The following is a 26,823-nucleotide window of genomic DNA, read 5'->3' as shown; positions in this document are numbered from 1 at the left end:
AGGAAACTACTCAACTAGGAGAGATTAGCGTCAAGGGTTGGAAAGTCTATTCTAGTCTACAGAAATGTTTTCATCATTTAGAATAATGGTCCTAGGCTTTCGCTCTTATCCACTGGTCTGAACGACAAACAACACATCTAGCTCACAAGTGCCATCACTGTTACATACGCCAAACGGTGCATCTTACAAGGAACAAGGTACTTTGCTAGAAGGTCCCAGAAGCCTGCCATATAGTCCTGTCAAGTCGAACGACCCCGCGACATCTCAAGCTCTAATTCCAACGTCACGTTTTGAACATGGTACCTGGTAAGTCGCAATCTCCATTGCAGATTCTCTGACCAGAGACTGAGCGCTATTTCCCACGCTAGACCCGCGGAGATGGCGGAGAGGCCGAGCGTAACGGTTAAGGCTTAGTCTTGGGCGACAACACGCTTATGATTTGCTCGTTGGTCAATCCCTGTTTCAGCTCCTGTGCTTGAGGTCACTGAATGTCAGCAAACAAGGACTAGCCTCCAGCGCCATCCCACCCTAGCAGTGAACACCGCAGCTGTGGATAGAGACAGCTTGAGGCTAAGATAGTAAAGAGTATGGAATTTGAACTACACAAGCTCAATTGCAATGGACCATTAGACATCAAGTCAAGGTAGTAATACTTCCAACGCTTGCATTCTCATTTACTAGAACTGTCCACAGCTCGCGATTGCGAGTCGGCTGCAGCTTCGCGGCAAAGTAAGACATCCTGAGAAACTAACCCACCATCTAGCAGGGATTAAGGTATGTCAACCAACAAATGTAACCTTGCCGTGCATATATAATAGAGGAAGATACCATCCAACACACCCCTTAACCATCTTACCCCATTACAAATCCTTAGAATCTCCTCATCTCTTGATTCGCATAGATAAATGGCGTGGAGACGCTCCAAACTATCTGCTGTGGGCTTCTTCTACGATGAAGACTTGCAAAGCCTTACCCACATGTCGGTTCCCCCTCATGTCGAAACGCTTCGCCAGTCAATGCTCGACTTTGGATGCCAGGACCAAGGCCCGCCCTCTGAAGAGTGTATCCAGATCCAGTATTTGGCCAAAATCAATTTTGATGGCGGATACGACGAAAAGACTTGGCAAGACTTTTTTCGACAGAACTTCTTTGATGTACTTTTGAAAGATACTTCGGGATCACAAGGTGTTTCGCGCAAAGTCTCACGGTGCAACTACTATTATGACGCCGCAAGGACTAGCACCGACGCTTTGTGGACAACATTTAGAGAGAAGTTGGAAGGGGATCCAATTAGAACGCTTCCCAAGGCCGACTTTGTCTTCTATCTCCCGATATACCACTTGGCCGCCGAATCTCCTATACCTCGAATCACTGATCACAGAGGTCGGGAATGGAACAAAGAACCAGCGTCATCTCTTGTAGAGAATTTCTCCTGGTCTACTCTAAAAGGGCTCTATATGCACGGCCTACGTCCCTCTCCTTTCAGGATTTTTGGCAATGAGGAACCCCTCGAAGCAGATTTGAAGTGCTATCCATGGCTAGTTGTTGAGTGTAAGAGTGGCAAGAAAACCCTGAATGAGAGTCAGCGATTGGCAGAATGGGAGACTGTCTGTTGCCAAGCACTCAATGCTAGCGCGTGCGCCGTTAAGTTGAACCAGATTGCCGCGAGGTATGCCGTTGACTTGCTCAAGCAGACGCATATTCCTCCAATTCCAGCTGTGACTACAGTCGGCACCAAGGTCAGTGTCTGGATAACGTACTTTGCAGAAGACTTCATGGCGTATTACCATAAAGAGCGCTCTTACATGTCTTACCGCAAACAAGATCAAGGTTATGTAAGTACAAAGCCCAGGGTCTGGAACTAAGCTCTAATGATGATTTATCTTAGATGATGCAACGGATCTGGGAGGGAGATATGACTGAGATTCGAGACATTAGGGAATTCCAGCTTATACTCGAAAACACATATACTTGGGCTATGCGGGTATACAAGCTTCAGATAAATGGGTTTATCGACTATTGGAGGGCAGCCCACTGCAGCATCGATTCTACTCCACGGAGCATGCCACAAAGACGAGCCCGGTTGAGAGAAGGGTCCTCTTCACAGCCAGGTACTCCATCTGCCAGCCAAATCACACAGGATTCTACTACGAACACCAGAGCGGGGACAACTACCGTACTTGGCAAGACTCGGGGAACACGCAACGCTACCAGGGCTCCCAATAATCCCAAAGCACGAGTGAACCAGACTTTAGCACTTGCACGAGTTATTGAGATCTCAAGCGGATCTGAATCGTCTGAAGACTCAGATACTGAGGATGCTGAGGATGCTGAGGATGCCGAGGACACTGAGGATATCTCTGCCTACTCACCTTCAAGTACACCCTCAACAGTCCTTTTTACGGCAAGCGAGGGAAGGTCTGTACAAGGCTCAGTAGGTCCTCCTTCAGCCCGCAGTTCAGCCCGCAGCTCAGGTCGCCTCTCAACATATAGCTCAATGGGTCTTCCTCTTTCAATCTGTAGCTCCCAGGGTACTCCTTCGGGGCGTTCCATAAGGGCCCCAGCTTCGGCTAGCTCAAGAAGCCAGGTTTCTGTCGGCAGTTCTGTGGACCCTCTTCTTGATTCTGCAAACAACGACGATTCGGGTTACGCTCCGCAACAAAATGTGCGAAAGGTCTTTCCAGATACGTGCCCCAGGTGTCAGAGAACAAGAAAGTTTTTCCATAATTGCCACCTTTGAATATAGGGATCGGACAAGGAGAACCAGGTCAGACTTCCTGTCCTCAGGCTAGACGCTCAGTACTTGTCCCAGAGTGGGGAATCTCAAATAAGCAGATCTGTAATAGCTCATGTTTTTAAGCTCATCACATAATATCACGTTCTTTCAATTGAGCTCTTTACAAAATGATATCACATTCTACTGGTGCGTGCACACCGTGATATTAGCACTTGAACTCAAGCATTATGTGAATAAAGTGGGTTTGGCACAAGATTTCAAGCTAGAGCGCAGGTAACCTGTGAGTTGAGATCTGGATTGAGATCAAGCCATGGTGAGGTATACGAGGACTTGACTTTCCAGGACCACTTGGAGAAACTAGATTAAATCTCTCTCCCAGTGACGCATCAATGCTATGCATATTATGCCCACAGTCTTCAAGGTTCACATGAGAGCATCAGGCCAGCTTCGAGCAAGGCGGGATTAACACGGAAACATGAGGGATAAGAAACGACATATTCTAGATTGTCTCATGACTCTCGCATCGACAGCGCACTTTGGGAGAAGATCGTGTTTCTACCCGAGAGACGGTGGGCATGCTATATTGTGGTGGACGCCGCTTAGAGAGATGATTTAATGACCTATGACTTGTCCGGATTATTGACGCAATGGACCGAGTTCACTGTGTCGAGGTGCAGATCGTTAACGTCTCTTGATACATAAATGCTAGAACCTTTGCAATTCTTCTTCCTAGGAAATATTAGCATCAGTAAGTCAGATGCAAACCAACAAGAATCTTACTCATATAAGTAGCAGAACGTGCTCCGACGAAGGTGGATGCTGTTGACTTTGAACTTGCTACTAGGGAATTAGTGAAGCCATATTCGATTGTTGAGACAAAGCATACCTGGATCCGACATTGCCGCACCCGTAGCCATGGACGTCTTCGTGTGAACCTTTGAGATTCTTCTGATTATAGACCCTCGCCTGCCAAAGGATAAGTCATTACTTAGGCGCCAACCAACTGATGTGAAAGAAACTTACGGTGATCACATCTGTCGCAGCAGCTGCGACAGCAAGGTAGGAAATAAAGGCAATAATCTGCATCCCTGTTACATAAAGTAGTACGACTGACAAGAAAGATTAAACAGGGTCACTAACAAGCATGATGAGAAAAAGGGATACAGCGAGGCTATAAAGACATTTATAAGCGAGGTTTTCAGGCAAGGGTACTGGAAGTCGGCAGTGAAAACGGAGCATGGGTCGCGGCAAACAGCTGCCGAGCATCTCATCATGGCAACGGAAGCAAAGGATAGGCGCTGTGGCTTAAGAGGATCTGCCACGCTAGCCTCATTACGCATAATCTGATGGTTATTTATCAGGTCAATACTACGCTGTTCCCATCGTGCATGGCCCGAAACACGCTGCTTCTCATTAGATTATGCTGGGATTCATTTACTATCGTTTTCGCAGCGGAAACATTCCGCACAACTACAGTTAACAAAATTTCAGTATGAATGTCGCTGGCAAGCGAAATACTTGGAAGGCTTTGCATCTCTTGATGTCGTTTATCCAAACACTACTTTTCTATTCGCTATCTCAAATCGCAAGAGCTTACAGCTCACATTGGTGAAGAGGGTTATGCTCACGTATGTCTTCAAGCTGCTCTTCAGTATATTAACCTCAATCACAGTCTTGTCAGGATCGGAGTTGCCATGTTCTCGAATCATTTGTTAATGAAAATACTTGAATTTACGCAACGCGCATTTCATAGAAGAAGGAGATCTGGCCCGGCTGGATGGTGATCATGCCGGCACTTCCTACAGGCGCCATCTCTCAATACATTCTGATTGCGATTAGTAGACGTGGCCAAATAAAATGCTCAAAGAAACGTTTGCACCTCTGTTCCAGTGTTCTGATCATTGACATGCCTATTATCTCGCTAGGACCGTGTAATCCAGAGGTTCACACCCTAAGAATACAGGCCTATACCATTTTTAATCGGAAAGGGAAATAATTATAGTAGTACAGGACTTATATAAGCTCAGGAATAAGCTTCTAGTGGTAGATCGGTCCGCAATTGCAGAACTTAAAAGTGTAATAGGTGGAGGGCCAGGGTTAGACCAGGTAGCTAAGAGTAACTACACTTACGAGCTCCACGAAATGCTAGCGTTGGTATGTACAACTGTCAAGAGAATAGTGGCAAGTGGGTGAATTACAACATGGGCCAAGCTGAAGATACGGCAATATTGCTGAGTAGCACAGTTCCCTGAGTATCATACAGACCGTTTTAGCGATCTTTGGCTGATGGGGAAACTCTGGAATGCTCCATCTTACTGTCTCACCTGTTTCTAGGAAGCCTAGGTGAGGAAAGAAAACACAGAACCTTAATCGCAAATGACAAAAAGCTTTGGGTAAATTTAGATGAATTTAGGATATCTTTTGCTGAGTTTATTTTGACACGCCATATCAAGGCCCGGTGTTTTCTTGCTCCCAGAGGGACGCGAATAACGAAGCCTTACCGCATCAAACGCTCGCGTTATTGTCAGCCAGCCACTTTCTGGGTCTCGAACCGACTATGAACGCCAAATCTCACAGCCATCAAGTTACCCCTCCCATATCTGACTTGCATATCACGCCTCGATCAGATTCGCGGGCCAGTAGGATATAGTTCCGCTTTGAAGAAACCTGCGTAGCCAATAGTTATTGTTGGTCTGCGCCCTCCTTCACTGGTAACGATCTTATCACATTTCTGATTTTCGTACTTCTTCCTATGAGCTACTAATCCCCGCAAGTCTAGGCCCGGGCCTTTCGCCGCTATTGATCTGGCCCACCTTTGGGGCTAAACCGTCGTTGTGCCAGAATGATAAAGCTGAAAAAAGAGAGATATTGTGGCAATTAAATGGGAAAATGGGCCATGAATATAAATGCGATGTGTCCCTCAGCTTACACCCACCACTAGCTGTGCTCAATAGTCAAAGGACCACCTGAATTCGTTTTTCAATTGACTAGAGCATATACAAACACCATGTCGACAGCCACGCAGACTCCACCGTCTGAAAGGACACTGCAAGAGAAGATCGAGCACCTCGGTGATCTCGTGAGAGATCCCAAATCTGACTTGGGCGCCGATGAGTTGCCACATCTTCCCGAGCTGATTGATGATTGGTACAATACCAATGTCGATGTCACCAAGGAAGAGTTCCATCGACGAATCCTAGGAGTCTTTAAAGATTCCAAGCATGAGGAGGTATACAACGGCGTTATGGCTCAATTGCCTGACGAGACGCGAAAGGTTCTTGAGGCTTTCATCGATGGTGATAAGACTGCTGAGGAAGCTGGTGAAGCTATCAAGGAGGTTGCACCTTTGGAGCTTGGAGCCTCAGATGCCAGCTCTCACGTTCAAACCTTCTCTTTGATGGCGCAGCAGGTGACTCCTCCCGGCAAAACCAAGGCTCGTATTCTCCTCCAATATTTGTGCGCTCTATCTCTAACATTTACAGGGCAAGGAAACCAAGGATTTGACCTTTCAGGATTGGGGCCGTACTGTCACGAATACGCCCACGGTTACGTATTACCCCGAAACTGTCGCCGAGATCATCGAGATTGTTCGTGATGCTGTTGCCAAGAACAAAGGCATTCGTGTTGCCGGCTTCCGTAAGCTTCTGGTCTTGCCAATCGCCCTATCAACTGACCGTATCCAGGGCACTCATGGGCACCTGTTTTCGGGAGGAGTAACAAGGCTGGCCAGTCTACCAATGGCGATGTGTTAATCTCCACCTTGACTGAGACCAACGCAAGCCGGTTGCCCAATCTCACCTCGGTTCCTACCAACCTCTTTCAGCCCAAGGATACAGAACTCAACGCGATCAACGTAATCACAGACCCCAAATTCGTAGGAGCTCCAGCTCTGAAGAATGGCAGGAAGTATGTCCAGGTAGGCACGGCGACCACGAATGAAAAGTTCCGACGATGGTGCATCAACACGGGAAATGTTACTCTACCTATGAACATTATTGAGGTCGAGATAACCTTTGGCGGTAGCAATGCTACAATTTGGTGAGTTCCCGAGTGAAACCTTTAGGTTTTGGAACTAACGCTCGTAGTCACGGCGCGGGCATCAACAACCCAACCTTGAGCGACCTTGTCCGACGAATCGACTACATCGACGTCAACGGCCAAGAACGATTCGTCAACATGTCCGACCCCACGCTTCTCAAGGCCGCAAGTGGCTGTTTCGGTCTTCTCGGTGTCGTCACTTACATCACCTTTGAATGCGACGCCATGTGCACCGCCGTCATGCGTCCAGTCAAACTTGACGTTATCGACGCTATCCCGCCACCGCCCGAGATGAAGGATTCGGATATCCCTGCTCCCCTTCGCCAAGGGCGCACCCAAGCTGAAAAGGATGCTAATGTCCGCGAGTTTGAGCGTCGTGCGAATGAGGACTTTTATGCAGAGTGGTTCTGGTTTCCTTACTCGCAGCAGGTCTGGGTTAATACCTGGAAGACTGATTCTGACACTAAAAACGTGGTCAACTATCCCAGCAACGCAAAGACTTTGTATCAAGTTGCCAGTACCGCGATTATGAACATGGCTCAGGAGATCGGAAAGCATATCCATGCTTTACAGGTTGCACCTCAGACCCAGACTTCACTCCTTTGTAGGTTCGGATCATCTACTTGGGAGGAAAATGCTAACACGTCGCAATAGCTTGGCTTGCAGTGAAGAATTTCGACGATGTGAAAGGAACCAACAAGAGCATCAGAACCCTACTGCCTAATGCTCTTCATTTCCAACGCGGCGTCCAGAATATCCGAGTACGCAATCTGGAAGTTGAGATGGCCGTAAGTCTTTCGTTCTTTGGCGTTAACGCAGAAACTAATGTGACTATTAGCTCGACTCAAAAAAGGGCAAGCCCAACGAGAGGGACTACACTAACGTGAGACGTGCTTGGTGGGACGTCATCAAGACATGCTACGCCAACGCCAAAACATCCCCTATGCGCATGCCAATGGAGATGCGCATAATGGGTTCCAGCGAAGTGACTCTCGCGCCACAGCGAGGCAACAAGCTCGGAACATGCGCCATCGGTATCCTGACTCTAGAGGCTGTATCTGACATCTGGGTTCCTTATGCACAACAAGTCCTTGACAAGTGGACGAGCTACAAGACGAACGAAGGCAAACCCGTGGTGGTGAAGCCTCATTGGGCTAAGGAATGGTATATGTACAAGGTTGGCGGTAAGCCTTGGGTGGAGAAGCTAGTCAAGGAGGATTACAAGGAGGAGATTGCAGAGTTTCAGGCGCTGATGGCTGCTATCGGCAAGAAACATGGATGGACTCTTGGGGATATCAAGAGGACGTTTTCTAACGATGTCCTTGATAACACCTTCCTGGGCGGTGTTGCTACATCTCAGCCACAGCAAGCTGTGAAGGCGGCGAAGGTAGTTCAGGTTCAGGTGCATGAAGTTCCTGTGGATGTAGTCTGAAAGCCATCTGTCTAACCAGTAGCCATCAGACCATGAATAAGGTATTACAATCAACATTTTTGAACGGTGCCTAATGAAGCAATAGACCTAGGTCAACCCACTACGTCCGATTCGATCCTGGCATCCAGGGTTGAGGGATTAGTCAGCGCCGAATACCATCTGGCCTGATTCTAGCATCATCAGCACAAAGGCTTTTAACGATGCCCACCCAAGCATCCCACTAAGATCTCGTCCCCAGGACCTAGTATCTGTCTGTAGTCATGTTTTCTTATGACAGCGCAAGCACAGGAGGCGGGCTCGGCCCAACGCAGATCCGTCTCCTCCATCTACTTCCAGGAAAAGACAACAACAATTCGATTGAATGTCGACTTGAAGCTATCGCATTCGAAGAAAGTCCAGTGTATGAGGCTCTTTCGTACTGCTGGGGCGATAGTACTCAGCTTCAGGAGATAAAGTGCAACGGTGAGGCATTTAACGTCACCGAAAGTCTGTTCTGTGCACTGCAGCACTTGAGGGACGGACAAATGGAGCGGACACTATGGATCGATGCCATTTGTATCAACCAGAATGATATGGAGGAGCGGCAATCTCAAGTCAAACTCATGAAAGACATATATACCAAATCAGACAGGGTAGTTATCTGGCTTGGTCCCGATCCCGCCTCCGATGGAGTCAACCACTTGTTCGAAATGGTGCCAACGATTCCAAATCTTCCCGGCCCTCAGTTGAGCAAAAAAGAGAGAACTTTTTTCGAGATGAACGTATTTGATGCTGATCGCTGGCATCAAGACGAGGACAGAAATCCCTCCGAAGTTCCGGATCATAGTAAGAAGGATTTCGTTATACCTCAAGAGGTTGCAAAGGGCGCGATCGCTGTATTAACAAGAGCATGGTGGTCAAGGATTTGGACCGTCCAGGAGATGGTTCTAGCTCCCAGTGCGATCATCATGTGCGGCCATTTAGCTGCTCCGTTATCAGATGTCCGACGTGCGTGCGCTGATGTTCTTATGCACGCAGTCAGCGACGCCTTTGACACTGGCGATGATGATGTTCTACTAAATTTTGGAGACCTGTTTGACGACCCCAATGGCACAATATACATGGCCACGATGCGGCTGCATAGCAGTGTCAGTGCGAAAATGGAGCTTGGGAAGCTGCTCTGCTTCCTTAGATGGTTGAGAGCTAAAGACCCAAGGGACAAGGTTTATGGCTCTTTGGGTATTGCCGCGTCAACATACGGCATTGAGCCGGACTATACTATTTCCACTGTCGAATGCTACACACGTGCGACATTTAGCATCATAAGCGGTAGCCGATCACTGGATATTTTCAGTGCTCTACGAAGGCCATCCTGCATAGAGAGTACCTTGGCAGGCCTGCCATCGTGGGTCCCTGACTGGAGTTATGACTTCTCTAGTGTTCCGGATGAGGATAAGGGACCCTCGGCTATCAACAATCCTATTATAAGGGAAAATGTTCGTACCCCAATGATGCTAGAAATGGCGGATTCGTTTCCCGAGTGGAAGGCTTCCGGATCAAACATGCCCTTCACTGCAGGACTTTCAAGCGATGGCAAAATACTGACACTCAGAGGTATTATCCTGGACGAGTTAAGTTGCGTTGGGGACAAGCTCGAATACCCCTGGCCAGGACCTGAACTACAATCCGAGAATGTGGTCAAGGAGGCGATTCACGATTTCAAGAGAAACTGGAGAATCTATGGGTCTATTGGAGCTGCCATGGACACTATTAAAGGCTGGCAAGATTTGGCTTTCAAAAATAAAGATTTTCAAACAATATCCGGAGAAACCCGAATGGACGCTTTCCTCACAACGTTGCTGAGCGACAGGATTCGTCTCAGTGCTGATCGACGGAAAGTCTTGGACTATCTTAAAGGGAGCATAGGAACTAGCTTCAAGATGAACAGTAGCGGTACTGTTATGAATCACCTTCATCTTCCACACATGGCACCGAAACTATATCACAGACTACTAGGATTTGGAAAGATATGCAGTATCGATGACAGCGAAGTGCTCTCGTTCGGCAAGTCCTTCACTGACGTGCAACTGGCGTTTGACCAAAGAATGGCAACGACGAGATCGGGGTATCTCTGCATGCTTCCTTGGCCTGCGCGAGTTGGTGATCGGATTGCGCTACTTCGAGGTGGAAGAACACCGTATGTGCTGCGGAAGGTGGGGGAGAGTTGGAAGATTATCGGAGACTGCTACGTTCATGGCATCATGTCTGGCGAGGCATGGAGTGATGGCAAGTGTGTTGATATTGAGATTGTCTGATCAAAAGGCAAAAGCTCCTAGGGAACACCATTATGTGGTACTGTGCGTGGAAATGAGGGAGAAAAAAAGTGCTGGAGGCTATTTACTATGACGATGTTGTCTGATGGGTGCGGCGCCAGCGGTACGAGACTCTTAAAAGGCGTTTGGGGGATATTGAGAGAGAAGACATCTCTTACCGGGCCGCAGCCTCCTTGCTGTGTGCCCATCCTAGTCTTAAGATGATTCGTAGGTAAGAAGGGAAACCATAGAGAGACAAGCACTGACATGGGAGATGGTAGATGCCTGTGTAAAATTGAAGTAGACGATGAACCCTTTGGAGTGCAACATGCTTCGTATTATTGACATGACGGACTGTATTTTGTGAGTCCATCTGGCCATGGGAAGTTGAGCAACCTTCAAGCAGACGTATCTCAGCGTTGCCATTCACTGTAATCTGAGACCCCAGACGTGACGTGATCGAGATGCTGAGTCACATGCCACGAGAACATCCAGTGAACAGTTATGCGTGATAAAGTCAGGGAAAATATGAATAAGAAACCAGCCAGATGTAGACACATGAGTCAGTCTGCTGTCGTGAAACGTGGCCATCAGAGTCGAGTCCCCATGCAGTGAAGCCATGCTGCTCAGTCAAAGATATAAAGTGCTGGGCATCGCCATTTGGTGATAGTCCTCTGGAAATCCCCATGCTTTGGGAAGCGGACCAAGCTATTGTCGTTGTCGGCGAATGGTACAAGAGAGCAAGACTATGGATGAAGAGTTGGAGCGGGTTATTCGGGATTATTACCTCCGAGCCCGACAGATTCTCTTGCCAAGTACAGCGTCGCCTAGACTTGACAGTACCACTCTACCTATTGTCAGCATGGACGAAGACTTCGTCAACTCAATCGTTGACCCCCGCCCTGCCGCCAGCCGCTCAAAATATGCGACGCTACGCACAAAGCTGCCGCCAAACTTCTCATGTCGCCCAAACGCGACGCTGCAGTGTTTGGCCCAAAGCTCCGAAAAGCACACGCCAATGTCGGGCGATATCTCGCCACCGGGTATGTATCTGAGCTCATTGGTCTTGAGGACTACGCCATTCCACACGTGCAGGGCCACAAGACAACCGGGTACTATCTGCGCAACGAAGCTACTACTTCGATCATCGCTTTGATGCGCGGTGGTGAGCCGATGGCATTCGGCGTTAGCGAAGTGTTCCCACAAGCCATGTTCATCCATGCGTCTAGCGTTGGAGACGTGAAGATGCATCATGTCCAAGGACAGTCAAATGTGATCTTGGTGGATTCAGTGGTCAACAGCAGCAAGAGCGTGACTGAGTTCATCAAGCGCGTTGTGCGTCTTGAGCCCAACATCAACATTACAGTCGTTGCGGGCGTAGTTCAGGCTGAGGCGATCGCCGAGGACTATCTGTTCGCCAAGGTGATGAGACGACACGGCGCTGGATTGGTTGCGCTTCGAGTTTCGGAGAACAAATTCACAGGAACTGAGACGACTGACACTGGGAATCGGCTGTTCAACACGACTCACTTGGGTTAGGCTTCTGCAGCGCCACGACGACGTGATTATCCCAGATGACTCTAAGGATAGGCAGTAGTAGTTGATGATAGATGTCACAAGAAATTGAAGAATATTTGGCATTATCTAATTGAAAGGCAATTGACAGGCGATGTAGTACTTCCACTTCCATGACCCATGGCCAGATTCTACCCAAAAGACTTAACCCTCATTGTTACAGTTTGTGCAGTAATCCATAACAACCTTACAAGAGTTCGACAACTCAATGTGTCCACACATCCAAATGTTGTCATTCTTCTTCGCGTTCTCACGTCTATACCAAAAGTCAGTAAACAATCCATACTCAACAGCTAGGGAAGGGGAACTTACGCTTCCTTGATGAGTTTACCGCTCATGCCAATACCATAGTCGTCACAGCTAAACTTGGCAATACAAGCAGCCTGTCCCATAGACATGACCATAAGAAGACCCTTCTTGGAGCGGCTGTAGCGCGTAGTGTACCCAGTGTAGATAGTATCATCTTGGAATTCACCAATGGCGCGGTCACATGCGTCGCCGAGACCAGACTTGGAGAGTCCATCGCTTGTACCGCACTGCCCGGACCCATCGTTATCGACGTGAGTTTGCGTAGGAACTGGCGTAGCGATGGTCTTCACCTCACCAATGCCATTAGAGAAAGTAGCAGTGACGTCCTTGTACACCTGTCCGTATGCAAGAGTGTAGGCAGTCCATGCGAGGACAGTTCCATCAATGGTCTTGGTAAGAGGTTCGTTGATGGGTGCTTGTGTAGGAGGGGGGGCTTCTGTCGCGGGATCGACCTTGGAGGGATACTCGGTGTACGCTTCACATTTGTTGTCGATGAGTGTAGCTGTCGCGATGTACTGCTTGCCAGAGACGGTAGTGGAGCATTGGCAGTATGCTGACGTGACGCGGGGACCGCCGTAGATACCGCAGGGGTAGTATGTGCGCACTGGGGCGGTGGTGATATCCTCAGTTGAGCCGGAAGTGATAGCGTTGGTGGTTTGGTCGGCTGGACGGGTTGTTGTGAGAAGGGTGCTGGGCCTTGTGGTAGCGGGGGCTGAAGTGTCAGTCTCATCAGCCTTGGAGGTCTCTTCAGTCTTGACGGTTTGATCAGCGGTGCTGGTCTCATCGGCAGGCTTGGTAGAGGTCTCTTGGACAGAAGTATCAGCTGCGGTGGTCGACTCAGGAGCTTGGTTGGAGGTAGTCGCGTCAGCAGCCTCAGTCGAGGTAGGCACGTCAGAAGTGCCAGTCTCAGCTGGGCCAGCAGAGGTGTCACTGCCAGTAGCGCCATCACCACTCGTGGGAGGCAGAGCGATCGAAGTCTTGGGTTGGGTATCTGAAGCAGCAGGAAGACTGGTAGTCTCCCTCATCTTGCAAGACCCTGTAGTCTCCGTCGTCTCGGCAGAAGTAGTAGTCTCAGCCTCAGTGGAGGTCGGCTTCTCGGTGGTACTAGCCTCCGTCTTGCTCTCCTCCGTCTTGGACTCTTCCTCTTCCGTCTTAGACTCCTGCTTCTCAGTCTTGGACTTGTCGTCATCCTCCTCTTCTTCACTCTGATCCTTCAGATCATTGCTGTTGCTGGTGAGAGTGCTCACGATGGGAGTGACACCCTCGACAATGCCACCAGTGATCTTGCCAGTGACATCTTCGAGGTTGGAGACGACACAAGATAGAGTGTTGATGACATTGGAGACAATGTCGAGAAGTCCGCGACGTCGCTTACCGGGACAACCACCAGACTCATTACCACCAAGATCCTTAATAGCGCCCTTGACGCCGTCGATCAAGTTGTTAACCTTGTTCAACGTATCTGTCTTGAGACCATCAGGGTTGTTCGTCCAAGCGACGATGATAGGGATGATGTCGTCGACCTTGGAGTTATACTCTGAGGCAGTGACCTGGGCCTGAGAAGCAGCAGCAGTGGCTTCTTGAGGAGGAGCAGTGACAGGTGCTGATGGCGCATCGCTGGGCTTGTCGCTTGGTTCAGAGGCCTTCTCAGTGGTGCTAGGGATGTTGTTGACGGGGGCGGTAGTGCTAGGAGCATCGACATTGTCGGCTGTGGTTTCGGGGGGAGGGACCTCAGCGCTGGTGTCGGTGTTGGGAGGAGGAATAGCAGCGGAGGTAGTGGTATCAACAGGTGCTTGTGGTTGGGTAGTGGTCGTCTCGGGACCTGGGGCAGGAAGATCAGTGGTACTATCGACAGGATCAATCGCATGGCTTGTAGTCTCAGTCCCAACCGGAGCAGCAGTGTTGGTGGTGGTGTCGACAACCGGAGGAGGGACATCGCTCGTAGTCTCTGTTCCAGCATGAGGGAGACCAGTGTTGGTGGTCGTACCAATAGGCTCAACAGCATCGTTGGTGGTAGCTGTCTCAGTACCAGCAGGAGGGGGAACATTTGTACTAGCACCAGGAGTACCAACAACGTTGGTCTCTGTACCAGCGGGAGGGATCCAGTTCGATGTAGTCTGGTCATCTGTCGTGGTAGGAATAGGGTTCACGATAGTAGCATCAGTACTGCTCGAAACCTCCACAAAAGCTGATGTCTCGGTACCAACAGGCGCAATCTCAGCGCTGGTGGTGCCATCAACAATCTGGCCAATAGTGGTAGGAGGTTCGACTACCGGGGCCGCATTGGTAGTTGTGTCAACGACAATAGCGTCGGATGACGTCTCAGTGTTGATGACAACGATATCTGAACTTGTAGTAGGAAGAACGTCAATGGGCGCGACGGCGCTGGTGGTTGTAGAAATGAAGGTATCAGTTGAAGTGGTGTCAGTGTTGACGTCTCGCTCATTAAGCTGGTAGATTCTACTATAATTAGTCCACGATACTGAACTCCAGTAGCAGTATACTCACTGATAAGGAACGGCAGAAGCGACCTTGGCTCCGAAAGACAAAAGAAGGAAACCGATGCCAATTGGCATGGGAGAGTCTGTAGGGCGCAACATAATGAATGAAGAAGCTAACCCAACCAAGGTTTGCAATACTAAAACAACTGACAAAAGAGTGTCTGTAGGAAACAAAAGACTTTAAGTAAAGCCAAGTACAATAAAGGACTTATTTACAGACATTTACATACAAGCCTCAGCAACAACAGGACGGCTTGACATGGATTGTAAGCCATCCCCATAATTCTAAATTACAGGGCCGATCCTTCAGAAGAAACTTCCGAAGGATCTCAGCAAAACACGCTGTTTACATTAGCGCATCGAAATTTAACTCCAGATGCAGGAATAGACTGCGCGGCATCGCATCTGCCGAGAGTGTTACGACGCAGAGTGAGATGGTACAATTTCGGAACTCCTTAATCTCCATCCTTCGGAATCCTTAGTTACAGGGCTGTAAGGCTCCATCCCGTGCGCTTATCGGGGGCCCCAGTGGTGTTCCAGGGCTGAGCTGACTCCACTGGAGTAAACAGGCAGGGGAGTTGTAGAATGGCTTGCTCCCATTGGTATGATCGGGCTGTAAATAAGGCATCACCTTGTAATTTTTTATTCTGTAGGGATTTGTTTATTTGATGCGTTAGATTCGAACAATATGTCATCGTTGCAATGGGATTCAGTGCATGTAATCAACAAGGCAGATTGACGATCCCAATACCGCCCCCATTCTACCCATTCCCATTATCTATGATTCAGCATCTCAACTCTCAAGACCCTCTGCGGGACGTGCAAAAGCTCAGCCCCCAATCTCAGCACGTTTCAACTAAAATCTCATCCAGACCCCAACTTTGATCCTCCAGACACGGCAAACACGGGAAGATCTAACTCAGAGCCCCGTCTCACCATTCAAGCCTCCCGCAGAATGTCTCAGTAACCCGCCTGAATCTTCGGCTCACGAGTCATCAACACGCTATAACTCCACTCACATACAGTCAGCTCAGCCCTGTTTCATCGGTAGTGGAACATGTCAGCACAAGGATCTCCATGATCGCTCCTGTTTCAAGTACAATAGAATTTAGATGAACTAATTAAACAGATTACGCCAAGGATTCAGCATGCATCCTCCGAAAAACACGGCATCTTGTAAGTCACTACCAAAGTCCTGAACGGTCCGTTAAATAAATGCACCACCCAACATTTTATACAGCCCTAATAGCACGTCGTCGGTATTCCTCCAACACTCTTTTGGATAGTCATTCTCTTCAGCGACAATGCTTTTCTCAAGTCGCTTCACCTTTGCCCTCGGGGCTTTACTCTCTTTTATCGCCAACGTCAGCGCCGCTTCTGGCGAAGGCAGCTTTCCTGATTTCATCTCGAATTGGGCCCTCTTCCGAAGATGGGAGGACATCACAGGTTCTATTCCCGTCTTTGACGTCCCCGGCATGGATGACCTCATTGTCGGCGACTGGGTCAACTCTGAGAAGAAGTTGACCTGGGAGTGCTACACGCTCACTAAGGACAGCCTCGTCGCCAATAGCTTGACTGTCATTATCGATAAAGCTACCCTGACTTGGACCGATTCTGAGAACCAGCCGCAGCAGCAGACTGTCGTTAGCAAGCGCAGCGGTATTAAGTCCGGTGATGGCAACGCTATCATGTACGGCGCACGTCTTCAGAAGGCCCTTGACCATCCCAATATTCTTCCCATCAACCATATTGTTTACGGCAAGGGTGGTGTGAAGGACTATGGTTTCGCCATCATGCCTTATGTTCAGGAGGGCTCTGTGGCTGATAACCTCGGTAGCCTGACTGATGTGAACGGCGCTTTCAAACAGATGCTCGCTGCCGTTGCTGCTGTCTCGGCTGCGGGCATTATTCACCGTGATCTCAAGCCCGAGAACTTTCTCAAGGATGGAGATACCATTAAGCTCATGGACTTTGACCAGTCGCGAGACGTCGGTACTACTGTTCAGATGGATGTCGGCACTCCCTCATACACCGCCCCAGGTAGGACATCCAGTTCTTCTGCCTTAAACCGCAAACTAACATTGCTCTAGAAATCATCATTGGCAGAGACTACACCACCAAGGCTGACACTTTCTCTCTGGCCATGAGCTTCCTCGTCATGTCTGTTCCTGACCTGCGAAACTCTGATGACCGATTCCAGCTGTGGAAGGATCTCATTGAGCCTCCCAACACTAGCTACGAGCGCGTCACGGCTGATAAGACTGAGGAGATCCTGAGAGGGAGGAACTATGGTGTTTTCAACGGCAACGATGGTCTGCTGAAGGTCATTGCCAAGGCTATGTGCAGTGAGAGCGAAGGACGCTACACTCCTGCTGAGTTTGAGACTGCTTTTAACGGAGCTACATAATATCTAGGTTCGTCGGGAGGAGAGGTGAGATTGGGAATATTTTGGGTCAAGCTAGTTGAGACATTTAGACTTTCTATGCATTCTCATATTGGTGATCATTCCATTATCACAATTCGCCGTAGCTTTTTCTTTTCTTCACGTTCAGTGCACACATACGACCCTGCATCTGTGAGATAAAATCCTCGTGATCGAGGCTATATCGATACTTCACAATCCAATCAGAATGGTAACCAGTTTTTATTCACAATCGATGATAAGAGCACTATGATGAAGATGTCTAGGTAGGCGACTACATTTCTTCACACCTTGCTAGCCTTTAACGAGTCAGCCGCCTCCTGCAAGCGTTCGACACTAACATCCTTCTGCGACTGTACTTCAAGCTGCAAATCATTAGCCAAACCCACCACAACAGACCCAAGACCTACCGTAGCCACATTCTTGATGTCCGATTTCTCAGCATACCAAATCAAATCCCTCCTCAGTCGGTGCTGAACACGTGCGTTCTTGGTCGAGGCCGTAGCAGGGAAACGTGTCCAGATCAAGATGACAGCACCTGAGTCAGGATGGCGATAAAACGCAAACTTCTTTATTCCGGGAGCGTCAAAGTATTCAGCAAGATCTTCGGGCGCTACATTCTTGATGTGATCCTCGAACTCGATGCTGTCTTCTTCGTGATCGATTACCTGGCCTTTGATGAGCTTTGCTCTAAGGATGCGAGATTGGCTTACCATCTTCAGCAGGTCACCATCCTGGAGTTGGGATAAAACTGCTGTGCTGCGTGCATCGAGGAGATAATCTGGCTCTGTTTTGGGCTGATCTGTCGTCCCAGGTAGATTGATGGTTTGGCGCTCTTTTGGTCCGGATGACATATTGAAGTCTGTTAATTTTGTCTTATGTGTCTTGGTCTGAGATGGTGCTGTTGAAGTTGTAAGAAAGTAGGTACGCTGACGTCTAAAGTTCCTGGTGCCTGAATGTGTGCTAGACCAGGTACTGAAACAGCGATTAGTCATGGAGGATAGCCACTAAAATCAGCGACAGGCTTAGTGAGTCCTACGGCGCACGCGCCATCGCAAATAGGACTTGATCACGAATTGTAGACACGGCCGACCTTCTAGGCCTGTCTCCAAAAGCAACATAAACTCTGAAATGACTACCTTATCTTTATTGCCTTACTCAAAGCTTCATCTCCTATCTAATTAATCGTTCGACATGTCATGTAGATATTCTGACCAACATTCAGCCTACCTACCCTAGAATTAACTGTTTACTGTTTCGGATGATCTTTTCATTCATTGCTTTGGACTAGAATCCTCTTTGGAGTCTTCGTGAATCTCGCAATTCTCACTGGCTGGTGAATAGTTATTTTAAACTTGTTTTTATGCTTAAAGTAGTCTGACTTCAATTGCCTGTTCTAGCCTGGCTCAGTCTAGAGAGAAAAAACGAAAATAACGCACAGGGACTCTGATAATTCCCTATTCTTAGAACAATCGAATAAAATTAGACATTTGACCCCTTCTTGCTTGAATAGTGCGTTGCATATCATATTCTCTTGAGAATCTTATTCTAGTCCATATATACATCATGAAGTCATACAAATTCGCTCATCATCTAAGAAGCATACTCAAAAATGTCCTTGATCTCCTCAATGGACAGCTTCTTCTCCAAAGCAAGTTGGAGCTGAATGCGTGACTTCGAAGGATTCAAGTATCCAGCTCCAATACCGAAGGGCCGCTCATCAACATATCCCCAGGCAGTACGTCGGCTAACAACGACAGGAATCTCAGTCTCGTTGAGAACCTTCTTGATCTCATCAACAGCCTTATCAGGCCAACCTCCGGCGCCAAGACCAGCGAGAACAATACCCTCAGCACCGTTCTCAATAGCTTCTTGGAAAAGCTTAGGGTCAGTCTCTTGATGACCGTACAGAACATCGACTTGGGGAAGAGCAGTCTTGGTGGAGCTGGTGCTGATATTGAAGTAGTGATGACCGAGAGGTCGAGTGGCGGGGTACCAGAAGATAGGCTCGACGTTCTCAAAGGAGCCGAGATAGCCTTGATCCTCGGCCTTGAAGGTATCGAGGGAGTTGGCGTTTGTCTTGATGGTGTATCGCGCAGAAGCAATCTTATCGTTGAGGACGATCATTGCTCCTCGACCCATAGCGCTCTTGCTGCTGGCGAGTCTGACGGCAGAGAGGAGGTTGAGAGGGCCATCAGCGGAGAGAGCAGTAGCAGGGCGCATAGAGCCCACCAAAACAACAGGCTTCTCGCTCTTGACGGTAAGATCCAAGAAGAAAGACGACTCCTCGAGGGTATCGGTGCCATGAGTCACAACAACACCCTGCATATGATCACTATCAAGATCATCCTGAATGCGATGCGCCAAAGTGGTCAGAATAGTAGAATTGATGTCTCCACTATCAACATTGGCGATCTGCACGCCCCGAACATTGGAGACGTTGCATAATTGGGGAACAGCGTCGATCAAAGTCTTGATACCCAAAGCACCAGCCTTGTAGCCCGTAGTCTGGTCAGAAGACCCAGCTGAACCGGCGATTGTGCCGCCGGTGGCGTAGATGGTGATGTTGGGAAGACTGGCGTTGTAGCACTCAAAGTCGCTGACTGCGCGGGTGAGGAGCTGGGGTATCTCGGGGAGAGGCGAAGCGAGGGCCGAGCCTACAAGGGTTGTGAGAGCGAGCAGGGATTGAAGAGAGGGCGACATGTTGGGCGGTCAGGACAAGACTATCAACGATATAAGACAACTGCCTGGAGAACAGAGAAAGAAGAACATGATGAAGGGGAATTTGGGCATCTTTTATAGTCGTGATATCTTGGTAGCTTGGTGTCTTGGTATGTCAAACGTGGGTATCTTAACCTGACCGAGGATATGCGTGTAACCCACCGTGTTACCTTATCATTAGTTAACAGGTCCCGTCGGATCGGCTCTCTAGTTCGAGGATAGTAAGATAGCCAAGAGCAAGTAAGGTGAGGGTAGAAGGTTCTCGCCGTGCGCCCTAATTACGTACGGCGATAGGTGATCGGCCAAGGATTACGGGTTTCTGCCAAGATTCTAGCCTGAATAATTATCGTTCGGCCTCTAACGCTGACATGCCGATGCAGACGCGGGGAAGACAGCCACTGCCAGCAATTGGCTTGGTTATGGTAGTTGTTTCTGTGCATCTAGAATAGATAGAATCAGTGCCATTTACCAATAGATTGGTTCAAAGATGTAGATATTAATTAAGTTGACATGCTTTGCCAAGTGATAGACGACATATAACGGCCCATTTAGGCATAGCCTATAAGCGGGGTGTAGCAGTTCCTAATATCGAACCAGCCTCTCCAATCCCCACGAACTCAAAATCCACTTTCTCTCTTTTCTCCGTTGGTTCTTGACTCAGTCACTCTCTTGTCCCCTTGAACACTTGAGTTACATCCCTATCGCTTGCGGGAATTTTTCGTTTTATTTTTCTTATCTTTCCGTTACCTCATCCCAAGGAAACTTACTCCCGTTGCGGTAAACCCTCGACCCACGCACGTGCGCGATTATCCATCCTTTATCTCTCCCACTGTACGGAGTACACTCATTGCCTTACCAAGATAGACACAGCACGCACAGTAGAGACGTGTCTTATCTGAGGCTAACCTAACCTATGCCTGACGATGATGTCCCCCCCGCCAAGCGGACGCAGGTACCTAGAGCCTGTCAGCGCTGCAAGACGCTCCGCCGAGGCTGTAACGAGTATCGGCCCTGCAGGCGATGTGTGGATGCAGGTTTAGGAGATCGCTGCATTGGACAGTCCGGCGCTCCGAGTATTCTCCAGCCCGTCCACGGCCATTACTCGGTACCCTCAAATGCACCTGTCGCCGCGCTGCACCGTCTCATCGAGCTTGTACCGGCTCAGGTACTTGATCATTGCGTCGAGCGCTTCTTTGCACGGCTTTACCCTACTATTCCTATTCTGACTCGCGATTATGTCGTGCTCCTGCGATCGGCGTCATCGTCGGCCACGCCTGAATGGAGACTTGAGGCTTACTCTGTGCTTGTCGCCATGTGCGCGCAAGTACTCCTCCAGACTGAAGAACCGGAGAATTTACTATCGCAAGGCATCATCGCTGAGAATAATGCGACATATGGTTCAATGATCGTGGACCAAGTCGTCACCGTCCACCAATCCACCCCCCGCACAATGAAACCAACCCTCAACCAATGCCTCCTCGCATTCTTCCTCTACGCCTGCCAAGCGCGTCTCTCGCACCACAGCCAAACATTCCTCTTCCTGCGCGAAGCAACAACTCTATTCTGTCTTCTGCGCATTGAGGACATGGACCACTCCGCAAAGGCGTTAGCACACCGACTATTCTGGGTCCTTGTCGTATCAGAGCGATCTCACGCCATCCGATATCGCCGCCCCATCACATTACAAATAACCGACGAGGCCCCAGAAATCGACCTCAACGATCCTTCGCTTTCTGGCTTCTGGAGTCTTTCGGCACTTTTTAGACCCATTGATACCTCGTTTGTTGCGCTGCTGAACCAGGAGCGTTTTGCCATCTCACCGCCTCTTTCGTCGCTGGATTTCGTGGAGACGGCTGTTAACACGGCTATAAAGCCTGACTTGCAGCTTCATGAGACGCAGAAGGCGAATTTGAGGATAACGCAGCTATGGTTGCGAATGATTGTATGGAAATTGCGTCTTCGATTGGGTCATCTCAGTGAAAATGCACATCAGCATAGTCTCACCTATCAGTACCCTCTAGTCGTTGCCAAAGATCTCACGCTCTCAACGCGAGATCTTTCCATTGACAGTATAAAGATTCATGGCATCGGAGTAACAGAGAAGCTGTACGATATTGTCTCGGCCGTGGTAGACGTCCTGGCTCGCGTCCCAGTCACGCCTTCAAGTCCTCAAGGCCTGGCAATGGGCACGTCACCTGAAGACGATCTACTATATATCCGGAACCTCATAACCAAACTGCCGGGAGGTGCATCCACTTATGAGCCGCTTCTAGAAAAGCACATACAACAGGCACTGCCGAGTCCCGGGCCTAGCGTGGCCCACAGTAGTCCGCCAATATCGAGAGTAAATTCATAATAAACAATCTGTACAGCAAGCTATTCAATACTATATACCCCCATTACTATCATACACCTCGTTCTTTTGATCCCATCAATACCGATACATTATTGCAATATCTACTGCAACTCCTTCTCGTTCAACTTCTTGTCGGAAGAAACGGAGTGCGAGTAAGGGTCGATATGCGTCTTGGCAAACTTTCTCGCGGGGACCTTCTTCTCAAAGAGAACATCCAGCTCAGCATAAGTACGATCCTTAGGCTCAGGAAGTCTGAAGAACACCCAGATAGCAGAGAGGAGACATGTTCCAGCCCAGAAATAGGCAGTGCGAGCTCCCCAGTTCCATGCCGACGATGAAAGCTGATAGTTGGTCATGACGTTGACAAAGATGTTGCTAGCATTGTAAGCGGCGCGAGCCATGACGATTGTCTTGGCCTTTAGTCTGGTGGATGAGAGCTCGGAGATGAGAGAGTATGTGACGGGGCCAACGGTGAAGTCGTAGACGAATGTGAAGAGAATGAGCATGCCGCCAATAGCCCAGACCGATGAGTTGTCTTTGGAGAAGGAGAGGGAGCCGACGATGATGAGGATGAGAAGTTGAGAGCATAGACCCGAGAAGTGAATCGTGCGTCGACCAACTCTAGACATCAAAAACCAAGAACCCATGGTGCCAACCATTCCAAGAGCATATTGACCCATGGATAGAGAGAAGGAGTTGCTGGCATCCATGCCGGCTTGTGTAAGGAAGTATGAGAAGTAACCCATAAGGTTCTGTCCACCAAGAGTCTGCACAAGCCAGATACCAACAACGATCTCAGTTCGGCGAAGATCAACACCCTTGAAGCAGTCTCTATAGCTAGTTCCCTCCTTCAAGTTCTTCTCCATCTCATTTGTATGCTCAATCATGGCAATCGTCTCGTCGGCGTTAAAGTTGGGTTGTTGAGGCGAAGTAAGTCTCAGAAGCGACTTCTTGGCTGCAGCTCGGTTTCCCTTCCTAACATACCACCAAGGTGATCTATCACAACATTAGATCAACACTCCTCGCTCTGATGATGTGACACAACTTACTCTGGAGCAAAAATAACACCTGCCAGGATAGGCACGGGCCAAACCCACTGCACACCAAAAGGGATGCGATAAGCCCACTCATCACCGCGCCCAACGGAACCTTTGTTCACAGCAGCTGCAAAGAACTGACCAATTACCCAGCACATGTTGATGAAGGTCGTGAGGTAAGGTCGCAGAACAACCGGTGCTACTTCGGATGCATATGCAGGAGTAACGCTTTGGAACGCGCCCCATGGGATACCTTGCATCGTTACATTAGCGAATGGCACAGGTAGTGGCATGATATGATAACTTACCGCAGAGGACTTCGCCGACCACGAGGATCTTGACGTTGGGAGCGAAGAAGAGAACAAAGACAAAGGCTATCATGAGGACGAGGGAGCCGATGGTCGTCATCTTGTAGCCGTACCTGTCAGATGTCCAACCCGCGATGATGAGACCAATGATCTCACCGGCGCGAGCACCGTTGGACAAACCAGATTGCCAAGCAGGAGGAACAGCGTATTTCTCCTTCTCAGCATTCCACGAGCCAAACTTCTCATTGAACACAGGAGAAGCATACAAATTGCCAAGTAAAGCAAGATCATAGCCTTCCATGATGAGCGTCGTCGACAAAAGAACAGACCAGCCGATGGCCTTGGGATAAGTCTTGATAGCTTGCCAGAGGGTCATATGATGCTCAGCCTCGGCAGCGACTTTGGCCTCTGAAGCAAGAGCCTCAGGGCTTACGGTCTCGTCATGCTGAGCGTCGATACTCTTCTCGGGATAAGAAGCCATGGTGAAAGGTTGGGATGGGAGAAAGTGATGATGGAGATGCTGGGGATTCGGAAAAGAGGAAGGATAGTCGGTCCTTTATGTACTTTCGCGGAGCCGATGCTCGCTACGCCTGAACCCGACAGCTCGGATGATGATTTTTCTTTTTTCGCCCAAGCTTAACTTAGAAAAACTCCCCAGAAACAGGTCCTGTACATCATCTGGTATGAAGCATGGGGAAACCTGGGGCACGGGGGAATTGAGTGTGTGGGGTGATTTTCAAGAAATGGGATTGGGGCATGAGTCTTTTGCACAGGAGACTCCGCGGGCTAGCGGAGCTTCCACTCGTCGGAATTTGCTTCACTGCAGTAATTGGTTGTTTTGGGACTAGAGATCAATAGTGCGGAACAACTCCGATGGTGGGAGCGCTAGAGGCGGAGTCTCCGCTGGTCACACACGAGCTTGGATTTTTTAGGTGACGTCGTAGGGTAGATTGATGGGGTGAGAGACAGCCTCGGCTGATCTTTTACGAGTTGGCGATGGATGTTACACTCGATTGTTTGAGCGGAGAGTCCGTTATGCGGCGTTGATCACAGAAAGGACCTGATCTCCACATTCAACGGAGTGATGTCGGCCGATAAGATGGGTAAATAATAAACACCTCGCCTTCCCCTCTCAACAATATTCCCAGACCATTCTCTCTCATTTTCATCGCCTCTCAAATCATCACAGCCATCATGGGCTCCATCGTCTGGGACGATGAGCATCAATACATAGGCAAACAGCCCTGGTGGAAAGCCGCCTCCTTCTATCAGGTCTACCCAGCCAGCTTCAAAGACTCCAACAACGACGGCTGGGGCGATTTACCCGGCCTCATCTCCAAGCTCGATTATCTAAGCGATCTTGGCATTGACGTCGTATGGGTGTCGCCCATTTTCGAAAGTCCCCAGAAGGACATGGGCTACGACGTTTCAGATTATCAGAAAATATACGAGCCTTACGGCAGCGTTGAAGATGTCGATATTCTCGTCAAAGAATGCCACGCACGTGGTCTCAAGATTATTCTCGATCTTGTTGTTAATCACACCTCAATAGAGCACGAGTGGTTCAAAGAATCGAGATCATCAAAGGATAATCCGAAGAGGGATTGGTATATCTGGAAGCCAGCGAGGTATGATGAGAACGGCGTGAGACATCCCCCTACGAATTGGAGGGGGTATTTTGCGTGCTCGACGTGGACTTGGGATGAAGGTACCCAGGAATATTATCTTCATCTTTATGCGCCTGATCAGCCTGACTTGAATTGGGATAACGATGAGTGCCGAGAGGCGATTTACGAGAATACCATGCGCTTCTGGCTCGATCGTGGTGTTGATGGTTTTCGCATCGATACCGTCAATAAGTACTCCAAAAGGCGAGATTTTGTCGATGCGCCTATCACGGATCCCGCGTCGCCGCATCAGCCTGCGCCTGAAATGTGGTGCAACGGACCGCGCATTCATGAGTTTATTCATGAGATGTATGAGAAAGTACTTGGACCTTACAACGCTGTTTCAGTGGGTGAACTTTCAAACACGCCTAATCCTTCACAAGTCATTCCTTATGTATCAGCCGCTGCGAAAGAGTTGGACATGGTGTTTGAGTTCTCCATGATACGACTTGGCAATGGAAACGGTTTTGGTGACAAGTATATCTACCAACCGTTCCCACTATCCAAGCTCAAAGCGTTTGTATACAAGTGGCAGAGCTTCATCGAGGGCACAGATGCATGGGCAACAGCGTTTTGCGAGAATCACGACAATGGTCGTGCGGTGGATCGCTTCGGTGACGCGTCAACGCCAGAATGGTGGCTCAAGTCGGCCAAAACTCTAGCTATCTGGCAAACAACACTAACAGGAACTTTATTCCTGTATCAAGGACAAGAAATTGGCATGACCAACATGCCTAGGTCGTGGGGAATTGAAGAATACAAGGATATCGAGAGCAGCAACTTTTACGCCGAAGCCGTCGCGTCGGGCGACGAGAAGCGCGTTAGAGACACGATGCACGGTCTTCAGATCATGGCGCGCGATCATTCGCGTATTCCCTTCCAATGGGATGATTCACCCAATGCTGGATTCGCTGACGCGTTGGCGAAGCCGTGGATGAGAGTCCACGATGACTATCGCGATATCAACGTCGCCAAGCAAGTCAAAGATCCCAACTCCATTCTCAGTTTCTACAAAGCTATGCTCCGTCTTCGAAAACAGTATCAAGACATCTTTGTCTTCGGGTCCTTCAAGCTCCTTGACCCAGAGGATGAGTCGCTGTTTAGTTATATCAAAGAGAGTAGTGTACCTGTCAAGGGACGACGGCTTGAGAAGAGGAAGGCTGTTGTTGTGCTGAACATGAGTCGTGAGGATAAGCTTGGCCCGGATGTTCCTACAGTGTTGGGTTGTGCGCATGAGGATGTTAGGTTGATGGCGTATACGAGGGAAACTGCCAGTGGATTGAAAGGAGGACGGCCGATGCTGGCGGGCTGGGAGAGTCGAGTTTATGTTAACTTTGAGCTGGAATAGGCGTTATTGGGTACTTGGCATAGATAATTACGGAGAACTGCAATTCAATCTGATTCATTTATACATCATCAGGCCATTGTT

General features: G+C 49.0%; 12 protein-coding genes; 7 read left to right on the top strand and 5 right to left on the bottom strand.

Annotated features, from left to right (window-relative positions):
* Positions 1-905: 905 nt before the first annotated feature.
* On the top strand, positions 906-2,740 carry FFUJ_06895 (uncharacterized protein; the record flags this gene model as incomplete). XM_023577087.1 has 2 exons in its annotated part: positions 906-1,835; positions 1,889-2,740. 2 exons carry the CDS (start codon positions 906-908, stop codon positions 2,738-2,740), a joined length of 1,782 nt encoding a protein of 593 aa, XP_023430211.1.
* Positions 2,741-3,357: 617 nt separating this feature from the next.
* On the bottom strand, positions 3,358-3,823 carry FFUJ_06894 (uncharacterized protein; the record flags this gene model as incomplete). XM_023577086.1 has 4 exons in its annotated part: positions 3,358-3,466; positions 3,518-3,574; positions 3,624-3,703; positions 3,761-3,823. The coding sequence occupies 4 exons, from the start codon at positions 3,821-3,823 to the stop codon at positions 3,358-3,360; spliced, it is 309 nt and encodes a 102-aa protein (XP_023430210.1).
* Positions 3,824-5,744: 1,921 nt separating this feature from the next.
* Positions 5,745-8,207, top strand: FFUJ_06893 (uncharacterized protein; the record flags this gene model as incomplete). XM_023577085.1 has 6 exons in its annotated part: positions 5,745-6,146; positions 6,220-6,373; positions 6,421-6,775; positions 6,823-7,379; positions 7,430-7,563; positions 7,614-8,207. The coding sequence occupies 6 exons, from the start codon at positions 5,745-5,747 to the stop codon at positions 8,205-8,207; spliced, it is 2,196 nt and encodes a 731-aa protein (XP_023430209.1).
* A 260-nt stretch (positions 8,208-8,467) lies between these two features.
* On the top strand, positions 8,468-10,501 carry FFUJ_06892 (related to heterokaryon incompatibility protein (het-6OR allele); the record flags this gene model as incomplete). Its single annotated transcript, XM_023577083.1, has 1 exon — positions 8,468-10,501. One exon carries the CDS (start codon positions 8,468-8,470, stop codon positions 10,499-10,501), a length of 2,034 nt encoding a protein of 677 aa, XP_023430208.1.
* A 957-nt stretch (positions 10,502-11,458) lies between these two features.
* On the top strand, positions 11,459-12,037 carry FFUJ_06891 (related to 2-3-cyclic-nucleotide 3-phosphodiesterase; the record flags this gene model as incomplete). Its single annotated transcript, XM_023577082.1, has 1 exon — positions 11,459-12,037. One exon carries the CDS (start codon positions 11,459-11,461, stop codon positions 12,035-12,037), a length of 579 nt encoding a protein of 192 aa, XP_023430207.1.
* A 180-nt stretch (positions 12,038-12,217) lies between these two features.
* FFUJ_06890 (uncharacterized protein) lies at positions 12,218-14,982 on the bottom strand (the record flags this gene model as incomplete). XM_023577081.1 has 4 exons in its annotated part: positions 12,218-12,329; positions 12,386-12,771; positions 12,835-14,842; positions 14,891-14,982. 4 exons carry the CDS (start codon positions 14,980-14,982, stop codon positions 12,218-12,220), a joined length of 2,598 nt encoding a protein of 865 aa, XP_023430206.1.
* A 1,205-nt stretch (positions 14,983-16,187) lies between these two features.
* Positions 16,188-17,290, top strand: FFUJ_06889 (uncharacterized protein; the record flags this gene model as incomplete). XM_023577080.1 has 2 exons in its annotated part: positions 16,188-16,923; positions 16,974-17,290. 2 exons carry the CDS (start codon positions 16,188-16,190, stop codon positions 17,288-17,290), a joined length of 1,053 nt encoding a protein of 350 aa, XP_023430205.1.
* Positions 17,291-17,589: 299 nt separating this feature from the next.
* On the bottom strand, positions 17,590-18,159 carry FFUJ_06888 (uncharacterized protein; the record flags this gene model as incomplete). XM_023577079.1 has 2 exons in its annotated part: positions 17,590-17,670; positions 17,716-18,159. 2 exons carry the CDS (start codon positions 18,157-18,159, stop codon positions 17,590-17,592), a joined length of 525 nt encoding a protein of 174 aa, XP_023430204.1.
* Positions 18,160-18,898: 739 nt separating this feature from the next.
* On the bottom strand, positions 18,899-20,008 carry FFUJ_06887 (probable ASP3-1-L-asparaginase II; the record flags this gene model as incomplete). Its single annotated transcript, XM_023577078.1, has 1 exon — positions 18,899-20,008. The coding sequence occupies one exon, from the start codon at positions 20,006-20,008 to the stop codon at positions 18,899-18,901; it is 1,110 nt and encodes a 369-aa protein (XP_023430203.1).
* A 931-nt stretch (positions 20,009-20,939) lies between these two features.
* FFUJ_06886 (related to transcription activator amyR) lies at positions 20,940-22,382 on the top strand (the record flags this gene model as incomplete). Its single annotated transcript, XM_023577077.1, has 1 exon — positions 20,940-22,382. The coding sequence occupies one exon, from the start codon at positions 20,940-20,942 to the stop codon at positions 22,380-22,382; it is 1,443 nt and encodes a 480-aa protein (XP_023430202.1).
* A 101-nt stretch (positions 22,383-22,483) lies between these two features.
* FFUJ_06885 (probable maltose permease (MalP)) lies at positions 22,484-24,208 on the bottom strand (the record flags this gene model as incomplete). XM_023577076.1 has 3 exons in its annotated part: positions 22,484-23,378; positions 23,432-23,672; positions 23,728-24,208. The coding sequence occupies 3 exons, from the start codon at positions 24,206-24,208 to the stop codon at positions 22,484-22,486; spliced, it is 1,617 nt and encodes a 538-aa protein (XP_023430201.1).
* A 713-nt stretch (positions 24,209-24,921) lies between these two features.
* Positions 24,922-26,742, top strand: FFUJ_06884 (probable alpha-glucosidase (MalT); the record flags this gene model as incomplete). The annotated part of the gene is made up of 1 exon (XM_023577075.1): positions 24,922-26,742. One exon carries the CDS (start codon positions 24,922-24,924, stop codon positions 26,740-26,742), a length of 1,821 nt encoding a protein of 606 aa, XP_023430200.1.
* Positions 26,743-26,823: the final 81 nt, after the last annotated feature.

This window comes from Fusarium fujikuroi, chromosome FFUJ_chr05 (assembly GCF_900079805.1).
Source record: "Fusarium fujikuroi IMI 58289 draft genome, chromosome FFUJ_chr05".
In the NCBI taxonomy this organism is placed as follows: domain Eukaryota; kingdom Fungi; phylum Ascomycota; class Sordariomycetes; order Hypocreales; family Nectriaceae; genus Fusarium; species Fusarium fujikuroi.
The sequence above is the reverse complement of the archived record's forward strand: the minus strand, read 5'-3'. Positions and strand labels throughout refer to the sequence as shown.